The sequence below is a fragment of the Salvelinus sp. IW2-2015 genome, linkage group LG14 (assembly GCF_002910315.2).
Source record: "Salvelinus sp. IW2-2015 linkage group LG14, ASM291031v2, whole genome shotgun sequence".
Taxonomy (NCBI): Eukaryota; Metazoa; Chordata; class Actinopteri; order Salmoniformes; family Salmonidae; genus Salvelinus; species Salvelinus sp. IW2-2015.
The window spans coordinates 6,899,217-6,911,285 of record NC_036854.1 but is presented as its reverse complement, the minus strand read 5'-3'; the positions used below and the strand labels follow the sequence as shown (position 1 = coordinate 6,911,285).

General features: G+C 40.1%; 2 protein-coding genes across 2 annotated transcripts in view; both read right to left on the bottom strand.

The window, feature by feature from the left end:
- Window positions 1-575: 575 nt before the first annotated feature.
- On the bottom strand, window positions 576-6,826 carry LOC111973237 (enhancer of rudimentary homolog). The gene is made up of 4 exons (XM_024000530.3): window positions 6,725-6,826; window positions 3,155-3,242; window positions 2,047-2,167; window positions 576-1,255 (listed from the first exon to the last, which is right to left on the bottom strand). The coding sequence occupies exons 1-4, from the start codon at window positions 6,725-6,727 to the stop codon at window positions 1,153-1,155; spliced, it is 315 nt and encodes a 104-aa protein (XP_023856298.1). The 5' UTR covers window positions 6,728-6,826; the 3' UTR covers window positions 576-1,152.
- An 822-nt stretch (window positions 6,827-7,648) lies between these two features.
- paplnb (papilin b, proteoglycan-like sulfated glycoprotein) overlaps window positions 7,649-12,069 on the bottom strand; it is a 30,742-nt gene continuing 26,321 nt past the window's right edge. Inside the window, exons 10-12 of the mRNA XM_070446760.1 lie at window positions 9,682-9,829; window positions 9,338-9,416; window positions 7,649-8,034 (exon numbers count right to left, since the gene is read on the bottom strand). Coding sequence (XP_070302861.1) covers window positions 7,762-8,034; window positions 9,338-9,416; window positions 9,682-9,829 — 500 coding nt within the window. The 3' untranslated portion in view covers window positions 7,649-7,761. The remainder of the gene's footprint in view (window positions 8,035-9,337; window positions 9,417-9,681; window positions 9,830-12,069) is intronic.

Sequence of the window (12,069 nt, the reverse complement as noted above, 5' to 3'; positions counted from 1 at the left end):
ACGTGATCACACAGTCGTCAGAACAGCTGATGCTCTCACGCATGTTTCAGTGTTACTTGCCTTGAAGCGAGCATAGAAGTTATTTAGCTCGTCTGGTAGGCTCGTGTCACTGGAAAGCTCTCGGCTGTGCTTCCCTTTGTAGTCTAATAGTTTGCAAGCCCTGCCACAGCCGACGAGCGTCAGAGCCGGTGTAGTAGAACTTGTTCACATCTTCTCAGTAAATAAACAGATGCACTCGTACAGTAGTGTATTGATATGCTTCCAGTAAAACACTCCAAATAAAATCAGAAAAGTTTATTTCCTGTATTCAGAGAAAAAGCAATTACCAGAGAACATGAAATCAGAAATTCCAAATATCAAGTTTACAAAAACAGGATTTCACAGGTCTAAAATAAAAATGGTAGCAAGAGGTGCAAATATGGAAAATAAAGCCAACATAATTCACCCTAAATTAATAATCAGCATTTCAGGTAAATCACATTCGTCAATGTTACAAAATGACCATATTACACCCTTAACTGACACCATCAGTGGCATGTTTCAATTCAACTCTCCCCTACTTTTCATTAAAAAACAAAGCAAAGTCACACTCCTCATAACCCTCCTCCTTGAACAGAAATGGACATTTAATGAAAGAAACAATACAAAAATAGTTGTCCTGTTTTTAGTTCATGTAACCTTGTCTAGTTTCTTTTGTTCAAAAGACCCATCTTTACCAATACATTTATCCTTCAATCAATTAGCCACTCCGACAAAGAATAGACCCAAACAAATTATAGGCTTGTCTCCCCGCCCATAGATCACTGTCGCCGTTCGAATACTTTCCTCCCTTCCTTGGAGTAATCAATGATCAGATTCAGTTGAATTGGTGAAAGCAACAGGTTGATAACCTTGCTCTCATCTATCCAATCACTTCTAGATCTGTGATTATCTCAAGGGAGGGTGAATGCACGCTGTGTATTCTAAAAGGGCCACTGTCCCCCTCCCTCTTTACAACCTCTACCAAAAAGCCAAGGATGAAGTTGCCCCTATGTACTAGTCCCGAATCAGTTTGGGCTTTTCACTTCCTAGTGGTTTTCATTTCAGGGCGGAGTAAACTGATCCTAGAGCTGTGCAAAGGGGACAACCTCTTGGCTCTTTCCCTTCCTGTCTTTACTTCCCAGCTTGTTGGGCTTGACGCCGCAGCAGCACGTAGATCTTCTCCTTGATCCAGTCTTTGTTGTACGGCTGGTATGTCTGAGTGTCCGCCCGGTATCTGGATGGAGAGGAGGTGGTTCGTATTCATTAGACAACAAATGCAAGAAGAAAAAAAAGACACTTGGGAGGAAATACCTGGGGTGTATTCACTAGGAACCAAACATAACGAAACGGGGAGGGACCTACCTTAATTTGTCCAATAGAAACTCTCGTTGTCGTTGCAAAATGCAACTGTTTGAAAGGGTTTGGACTAATGATTACACCCATTGAATTGTCCAATAAGAAACAAGTTTTCTATCACAAAACATTTTGAATACGACCCAGGAGAGACATGTCAATAACATAACTTTGTTCTCATGAGATGAAGCCTTAGGGTCAAATAGCCTACTGGACCTCATTATTACTGGGGTGAAAACAGAAGGCAATTCTTAGTCCCAATCTAAAGTTGACCCCTAGCCCCCTAAACCTTGGCCACTTTTGACAGCTCCTCAGAGCTGTGAAATGACTGGATAGAACAGGGTCGTATTCACTAGGAACGAAACGGGGAGGGATTACCTGATAAAGGCTTGTATTCATTTTACACTGCAAACCGTATTGCTACAGTGTGGACTAATGAGTACAATCCTGCAGTATAGTATTAGCTCGATTAGCACTCTAGTAAGCAAGGTGAAGTTTAAGCTACACCATTAGGGGTAGCATACTAGCTGTTCCTGTAGACTTCGTCATTACACTAACGCTAATTAGCGATGGCCCCAGAAACGACCTCAAACTTCCATCAAACTGCAGGCAGAGACATAAAAATGGTATTGCACTATCCCTTTAACAGTGAGGTTGTACAGTATTACTTACACTAAACAGCTGAGGTCCGCCAAATCGTCAATGAAGTCAAACAGCTGGCTGATGTCATAGGTGATGGAGGGACTGTTGGGGTTCATCCTCTTCAGGTGCTCCTCGTACATTTTACACACACCTTGATTAAGAGGGACACAGGGCGAGACATAGAACTACATGTGAAAAATACTTAAGTTACGGACAAAACACCTCGCCAACAAACTATTAAACGCAGCGTGTGGCGGCGCGATCGTCTGCGGGTGCCGACGAACAGTGACGTTGTAGAACGTCAACATGTAGATAAGGTATCAACTAGATTCTGCCGCAAGCCTTTTCTTGAGCGGATGGTCAGGAGGCCGGGAACATATAAAATAATTTGTAGACTGCAAATTGACTGCAAGAAGCCCAAACATATATTTGACTAAAACAATCATTTCAAACCTTGCTTACATTTGTATGCGATTACATCTCGTATGTGTGGGAATACTTTGGAACAGATTTCCAAACGCGAAAAATCACTTGGAGCTGATTTGCTCGTGTACAGTCTTATGTCAACCAAATCGAGATATTTTAAAACATTTTAACTTTAGCGCTGAAAACTTGTAGGGCCAGATCTGCGGGTTGGGGACCCTGATGTAGATGTTCTGGTCAGAGTTGATTTGATGGCCACCTGCTGCTTTTAACCATTTGCTGGCACAGTGCGCTTTATTTTTTACATTAAGGTCGTGTTCAAAAGGGTACACTGTAGCAAAACAGCGACGTCAGCTAGCTAAGCTCATGTGCAGAAACATCATCTGATCTAACGGTTGTGTCGCGCATGTGCAGGTCGTCAAACCAAAGGCATTCCTTTGCTATAACGTCGTTTTTGATGAAAGGGTCAGTTTGTCATTTTCACGAGGTTGTAGTAATGACATGCTCAGCTACGTTAGAAATTGGCTCAAATCTAGGTTGTGCCTTTAGATTGAAAAAAATTAACAAATAAGGACAAATTGAACTTCTACCATCCACTTCCCAAACCACGGTCTGGTCTGTGGGGTCTGCTTCTCAAGGCATTCCCCGGAAGTATTAGCCAGTTGGAATTCTTGGTTTAAAAACGGTTGCACTCTGTCTGTAGATTGACTCTCACCCTCCATGCATTCGTTGACTGACTCGTAGTCGGCATATGTTCTCCCCTCTGGTCTCTTTGTTGGCTGGACAAGCAGAATTGTGTGTGACTGCAAAACAGAGAAACAAGAAGAGTTATCACAGACTACGACTGGTCGATCGTTTGGTTGTCGGTCGACAGATTGTTTAGTCGAGCAGTAACACATTTGACATTTGTATTTATTATGGATCCACACTAGCACTCTTCCTGCGGTCCGGCAAAATTAAGGCAGTTATACAATTGTAAAAACATAATACATTTGTTACAGAATTCACAACACACTTTGTGTATGCCCTCAGGCCCACACTCCACTACCACACATCTACAATGCAAAATCCATGTGTACGTGTGTGTATAGTGCGTATGTTATGTGTTAGTATGCATGTGTCTGTGCCTATGTTTGTTGCTTCACAGTCCCCGCTGTTCCATAAGGTGTATTTTTACCTGCTTTAAAAATCTGATTCTACTGCTTGCATCAGTTACTTGATATGGTAGAGAGTTCCATGTAGTCATGGCTCTATGTAGTACTGTGCGCCTCCCATAGTCTGTTCTGGACTTGGACTGTGAAGAGACCTCTGGTGGCATGTCTTGTGGGGTATGGGTGTCCGAGCTGTGTGCTAGTATTTTAAACAGACAGCTCGGTACCTTCAGCTTGTCAACACCTCTTACAAAAACAAGTAATGAAGAAGTCAATCTCTCTTCCACTTTGAGCCATGAGAGGTTGAAATGCATATCATTAATGTTAGCTCTCCGTGTACTTTTAAGGGCCAGCCGTGCGCACCCTGTTCTGAGCCAACTGCAATTTTCCCAAGTCCCTTTTTGTGGCACCCGACCACACGACTGAACAGTAGTCCAGGTGCGACAAAACCAGGGCCTGTTGGACCTGCCTTGAGTGTTAAGGCAGAGCAGCTCAAAGTGTTTGTCATTTCAGTCGCTGTAGTAGCTGACGTGTATAGTGTTGAGTCATCCGCATACATAGACACTCTGGCTTTACTCAGTCAGCGGCATGTCATTAGTAAAAATTTACAGTAGCTCTGGCTGACCGCAGCGACCGTGCAAATAGCAGGCCCGGAATGAAGCATGACTAGTAGTGATTTAATGACGCTTTGAACATACTGCGGCCTCTAGGTCACACAGAGACAAGCCGTTTTCGAGGGGCCTAAACAGCTACCCTGGAAAATTTCTTCTACCCGGATTATGTTTGAGAGGCTTCCATTAAAGAACACCCTCTGTTCTGTTAGACAGGTAACTCTTCATCCACATGAAGGCGGTGTAAAGCCATAACACATTCGATTTTCCAGCAGCAGACTGTGATCGATAATGTCAAAAGCTGGACTGAAGACATGATTGGTTGACGGTAGGTGGGGGTGGTACATCCTGTATAAACAAACTCACTTCCTTGACAACAGCGCTGCACTGCTCTGCGAAGTGCAATAATTGTGAATGCCCTGACTTTAGCTGAGGCCATATCGCCGTAAATGCTGCATGGTCAATGCAGACGTCGGATTGACCATGTGCCCAGATGCACTTCTCTCTCCAGAATGCGCTCTCCCGCAGAATTGTGCACATTCATTGTTTCATAAATTAATTGTGTGAATTGTTTGCGTTTGATTGTTAGTGTATATAAATTCCCCATTACATATCACCAGTAGGACATTTACTGTTAATTCCTATCATTTATAATCTACAATGTTTTACTTTGGTTACGGTCATTTCTTTTAATGCATTTATTATTATTATTCCAATCTTGCTGTTCTCATTGTCTGAGTGGACACATTGTTTGCAGAGTGCACAACCTATGTCACACGGCAGGTAGCCTAGTGGTTAGAGCGTTGGGCCAGTAACCGAAAGGATGCTAGTTCGAATCCCCGAGCTGACAAGGTAAGAATCTGTCGATTTGACCCTGAACAAGGCAGTTAACCCACTGAACAACAGTAGAACCTGTCGGGACAATCAGAGCCTTACAAGCGTGCCGCTGAAAGGCCAACCCACATCCTTCCTAAGGCGGCCTGGTTCAGACAGAGAGACGGCAAACAAAGGCACTCACACGTAAATACATTCACGACTTCTTATTCCAAACGGGTAGCTGTTCGTGTGCATAGTATATTAACACTGTGGGAAAAGTTCTAAAATGTATCCACGATAAGTGTCCCTCTTTCTCTCCCCCCACTATTCATTTTCTGCGTAACAAGCAGAGTTATGAAAAGAGTTCGCTAGGGACCCTTTTCTCATGTATTAAGGGTGTATGTTTATTCTGTGCTATTTAATTAGCTAGTAAATAAATAAGCCAATTTGTCTCGAACCGAATCATGAGTAAGGCTGGGGTGTTTGCAAATCCAAGAAGGTTACGCCTGTTAAGAATGATATGAGGTAATGATTAATAAGATGACTGTTCATCAATGTAATAGATATACCTTCTAGAGTTTAATTCGGGAGGTGGTAACTATTTAAATAACCTATTTCGTGGGTCCCCAAATCCTAATGAGTTAATTGTTACATGATTCATTTTTTAAATTATATATATATATTTTTTTAAATTGGGTAACAATTAAACATTTATTTAGAGATAGCAGTCATCAGATTAATTAAAGTATAGTCACAACAATAGTTATCTAAGTAAGTTATTGAATTAATAAGGTGATGGGGCATCATATTGTGTAAGCTTTCTGCCATGTTTGAGAAGTGAAAGCCCTTTGGATGAGTTCTTTTGATCTCCTTGTTTTTAATTCTCCTCTGTTCTCAGCCCACCTGCTCCTCCCCCATCTTCTCCTTTATTAGCCTGATTAATCAGGCTGTTATACACAATTAATTGGTATATACAGCCTGAAACTAATGACTACAAAATCATGTATATGTTCCTTGTTCGTTTAATAAAATAACATCTTTACACACTACCGGTTGTCTGTGGTGTTGGTCCTTAAGATGGTTGAAATTTGAGACAATAACAGGAATGTATTTTTGACCTGACTTTTAGCATGCTGGTCCTGAAGTTGACATTTCTATCACCAGGCACACGCTCAAAACAATATAAATACCTGCTGACTTCAGTTAGTATGTGTGCACAGTGTTTGCTCATGACCGAAGGCACGTACACAAAACTTTTGTATCAAATTTTTACCATCTGAAGGACCAACACCACAGCAGGTAAAGTTCAAATGTTATTTTATTAAACATTCTTGCTCGAAAGGAACATTTAAGATTTTGCAGTCATTAGTTTCCTGCTGTATATGCCAATTAATTGTGTATTACAGCCTGATTAAGTCAGACTAGGACTGTATCAACCGTGAAAAAAAAGAGTGGCTTTTCCCTTTAACATGACCGACCTACCTACCTAATAATACACAGGCTAACATTAGTAGCTATATTTAGCTCATACCATTTAGACAAATTAGCAACTATAGTAGTTGCTAGTAAATTCGCCAGCTCATGCCAGAGCCCTGTGGCTCGGGCTAGTGCTAGCCACAGTAAGCTATCTTACAGTAAGCCAAATGATTGAATAAAAGTTTATCTTGCAATATATGAAGAAAAACTCCCATAAAAAATCACTCTTACCATGTTTGTTCTGGTCTCCAAACTAGACTTGCAGATTCAGTGTTTAATTTGCTGTTATATTGCTTTGCTATCCCCGTGCAATGCAGCTGTTAAGGAAAGAAAGGAAGTAGAGGTAGATTCTCTTCCGGTAGAAAAGGTCAATGTCTACTTCAAAGTAAAAGCACCAATTTGTCAAAAGTGTTTTGTACCTTTTATTTAACATTAATAAACTGGGGTCAGTCTCAATGTAAAAGGGCAGTGGTGTAAAAATACTTTAAAGTACTTCTTAAGTCGTTTTTTTGGGTATCTATACTTTACTATTTTATCTTTTTGACAACTTTTACTTCACTAGATTCCTAAAGACAATAATGTACTTTTTACTCTATACATTTTCCCTGACAACCAAAAGTACTCCTTACATTTTGAATGGTTAGCAGGACAGGACAATGGTCCAATTGACACACTTATCAAGATAATATCCCTGGTCATCCCTACTGCCCCTGATCTGGCGGACTCACTAAACACATGCTTTGTTTGTAAATTTTGTCTGAGTGATAAGAGTGTGCCCCTGGCTATCTGTAAATAAATAAAAACAAGAATAGCGTCATCTGGTTTTCTTAAAAAGGAATTTAAAATTATACTTTTAATTTTGATACTTTATTATGTTTTAGTAATAACATTTACTTTTGATATATTAAGTATATTTAAAACCAAATACGTTGTATTTTTCTCAAGTAGTATTTTACTGGGTGACTTACTTTAGTCATTTTCTATTAAGGTATCTTTACTTTTACTCAAGTATGAAAATTGGGTACTTTATTCAACCCTGTAAAAACGAAATAAAAAGTGTATGATACAAGAAGAAGGACACCATGATTCAACAGATTTGTTCAGTTTATTGATATCAACAATGACAGAAAGAACAGAGAAATGGTGCAGGTCAGATTTTGGAAGACATTCATTCACAGATTAAATAGGTAAATCATATTGCTTCATATTTTTCCTTTCCCCTGTAAGGATACGGTGTGTGTCACTGAAACACATTCTTCTTGTGTCTCTTAAGACCGGACACGGTATGCCCTTGTCCTCACCCTCACGGTCCGTGCGTGTGGGGATGCCACTCTCGGTGTCACGACGGCACCGCCACACTTACTTTGGCAATGGTCCCTGGAGACAAAGTTGTTGGCATTGCCCTGGCATCCGCCGAACCAGAACTGGGTGCAACTGCCAGTGGCTGAGTTGTAGTAGAAGCGGGAAGTCCAAATGGCACAGGGTCCAGCGTCATGTGACAGGGAACACATATGGCCAGACTGAGCAGGAGCGGAGTGGTCCTAGAAAGTGAAAGAGAGAGAGCTGTGAACGAGCTGAGAGACAAGGCAAGAAGGGCATTCTATGCCATTAAAAGGAACATCAAATTTGACATACCAATTAGGATTTGGCTAAAATACTAGAATCAGTTATAGAACCCATCGCCCTTTATGGTTGTGAGGTCTGGGGTCCGCTACCCAACCAATAATTCACCGAATGGGACAAACACCAAATTGAGACTGCATGCAGAATTCTGTTCATAAACACAAATAGACCTCACAGAGCCACAGGACAGCAACACAATTAGACCCAACCAAATCATGAGAAAACAAAAAGATAATTACTTGACACATTGGAAAGAATTTACCAAAAACAGTGCAAACTAGAATGCTCTTTGGCCCTAAACAGAGAGTACACACTGGCAGAATACCTGAAATCTTTGATTATGTACATACTCAGTGAGCATAGCCTTGCTATTGAGAAAGGCCGCCGAAGGCAGACCTGGCTCTCAAGAGAAGACAGGCTATGTGCACACTGCCCACAAAATGAGGTGGAAACTGAGCTACACTTCCTAACCTCCTGCCAATTGTATGACCATATTAGAGACACATATTTCCCCTCAGATTACACAAACCCACAAAGAATTTGAAAACATATCCAATTTTGATAAACTTTCATATCTACTGGGTGAAATACCACAGTTGGCAGTCACAGCAGCAAGATATGTGACCTGTTGCCACAAGAAAAGAGCAACCAGTGAAGAACAAACATTGTAAATACTACCTATACTAATAAACAATACTACCTATGTTTATTTATTTTCCCTTTCGTACCTTAACTATTTGCACATCATTACAACACTGTATATATAAATAATAGTTTGACATTTGAAATGTCTTTATTCTTTTGGAACTTTTGGAAGTGTAATGTTTACTGTTAATTGTTTTGTTTATTATCCATTTCACTTGCTTTGGCAATGTAAACATACGTTTCCCATGCCAATAAAGCCCTTAAATTGAATTGGAAAAAGACTGGTTGAGAGAGATGGAGAGCCATATTTCTGTGTATTCATTTTCCCTTTTGTACTTAACTATTTGCACATCTTTACAACACTGTATATAGACATAATATGACATTTGAAATGTCTTTACACTCACAGAAGTTCTAAAATAATGTTTACTGTTAATTTTGTATTGTTTATTTCACTTTTGTTTATTATCTACTTTGAGAGAGAGAGATTTTCCAATCTAAAGGGATGGATAGACTGCTTTTGATTGTGAAAGACAAAGAGTGGTCTTGACATAATGGGTAGTGGGCAGCTCTTACCGCAAGTGGGTGAATATCAGGACATCCTGCCCTTCTATGACCCTGAGCAGGTGTCACCCCATCCAGACAGCAGCCGTACCTGACAACCAGAGACAAACACAGGTAAGATATAGGGTAGACAACAAACCGATAGCTGTTAAGGAAAGGCACAAAGGTAGGTGAGACAGAAACATGGACTCAAGACAGCATCCATGAATGTCAATGTCACTAGTTGGACTGTCAAAATAACATCAAGTTGTGTCATAATCAGCCTCTGCATGCCATGTCTGTTTTACACAAGGTTATCTCTATCTTAAAGTTATGTAAAGTTAAACCCAACTGAACAGATGCCACCTAGGTCTTACCGGGTGCGTACGCAGTCATCTGCAGGACATTCCTCTCCTCTATGCCCACCGGAGGACGTGTGGCCATCAGGGCAGCAGCCGTAGTATGACTGGGAGCAGTGAGGACCAACCACAGCGGTGGAATGGGGGTCGTACACTGTGTTAGTGGCTAGAGAGAGCAAACACAGACACCGACATATGGCTACATCTTTAGATAATCTATACAAATAGCCTATATACTTAATGTACCTATAGTCTCAACGTCAACAGTGAAGCGACTCCAGGATGCTGGCTTTTGCCTAAGCAGAGTTGCAAAGAAAAAGCCATATCTCAGACTGGCCAATAAAAATAAAAGATTAAGATGGGCAAAAGAACACACTGGACAGGGGAACTCTGCCTAGAAGGCCAGCATCCCGGAGACTCTTATTCACTGATGTTGAGACTGGTGTTTTGCAGGTACTATTTAATGAAGCTGCCAGTTGAGGACTTGTGAGGCGTCTGTTTCTCAAACTAGACACTCTAATGTACTTGTCCTCTTGCTCAGTTGTGCACTGGGGCCTCCCACTCCTCTTTCTATTCTGGTTAGCGCCAGTTTGCGCTTTTCTTTGAAAGGAGTAGAACACAGCATTGTACCAGATCTTCAGTTTCTTGGCGATTTCTCACATTGAATAGCCTTAATTTCTCAAAACAAGAAAAGACTGACGAGTTTCAGGAGAAAGTCTTTGTTTCTGGCCATTTTGAGCCTGTAATCGAACCCACAAATGCTAATGCTCCAGATACTCAACTAGTCTAAAGAAGGCCAGTTGTATTGCTTCTTTAATCAGAACAGTTTTCAGCTGTGCTAACATAATGGCAAAAGGGTTTTCTATTGATCAATTAGCCTTTTAAAATTAGATAACACAACGTGCCATTGGAACACAGGAGTGATGGTTGCTGATAATTTGCCTCTGTATGCCTATGTAGATATTCCATTTAAAAAATCAGCCGTTTCCAGCTACAATAGTAATTTACAACATTAACAATGTCTACGCTGTATTTCTGATCGATTTGATGTTATTTTAATTGACCAAAAATGTGCTTTTCTTTCAAAAACAAGGACATTTCTAAGTGACCCCCAAGCTTTTGACCAGTAGTGTAGATGGATAAAAATGTAAATAATACATGTTTTGACGGTGTACATTTTTGCTATCGTATATTTAGGAATGCCATAGTTATGTTTAGCCAGAGAGTATTTTCAGATGTTGATATACCACTTTGACGAGTGGATCCTTTCTTGTAGTTAAAAAAAATTGATGGATTACAACACTGTCTAGACAGAGAATGGGACATACTATAAGAGAGGTGTGTTTTAGCGTAAGGAGAGATAGAAAAGTTCATTTTCAAATTCTTGTTTTGTTAAGCTATTTCTGTCTCTACCTTAAAGCCAGGATATGCATACAATTGGTACCATTGGAAAGAAAACCCTTTGAAGTTTGTAGAAATGTTAAAATAATGTAGGAGAATATAACACAATAGACAAGGTAGGAGAAAATCCAAAGAAAAACCAACCAGAAATTTTTTTTTTGAGAGAGAGACCATCCTCTTTCAATGGCAAGTGTAAGAGCATACTAAAATTAACTCCCAGGATGCAATTCCTATGACTTCCACAGGGTGTCAGTCTATGTTCAATGTTTCAGGCTTGTAACTTCCAAAACGAATAAGAAATATCGGTTTTAGTACAAGGAAACAGTCTTGGAAATTTGTGTTTGCGTGCTCCATGAAGACAGGACACACCTGCTAAAATCGGTTTCCTATTGAACATACTTCTTTCCGTTAGAAATATTATAGTTTGATTACAATTTAGGGTGTCTGAAGAGTAAATAGAAATGTATTTTGACTTGTGGAAACAAAGTTTAGGGGTAGATTTTCGGATTCCTTTCTCTGCATGTTGAACGAGTCGATTACTTAAATCGATGGCGCCAACTAAACAGACTTTTTGGGATATAAAGATGGATTTTATCCAACAAATCGACACTACATGTTATAGCTGGGACCCTTTGGATGACAAATCATAGGAATATTTTCAAAAAGTAAGTGAATATTTAATGGCTATTTGTGAATTTATGAAACCTATGCCGGCGGAAAAATATTTTGACATGAGGCGCTGTCCTCAAGCAATCGCATGGCATGTTTTCGCTGTAAAAGCTACTGTAAATCGGACAGTGCAGTTAGATTAACAAGAATTTAAGCTTCCAACTGATTTAAGAAACGTATATTTACCTAAATGTTTAATATCCATCATTTTTATGATTATTTATTTACCGGAAGTTGTCCCACTAGCGGGACGCCTAGCCCTAAGAAGTCTTTTAATTATCCCAAGTCAATCTACACACGTATGATTATAATTACGCACAAAAATTGATACACATG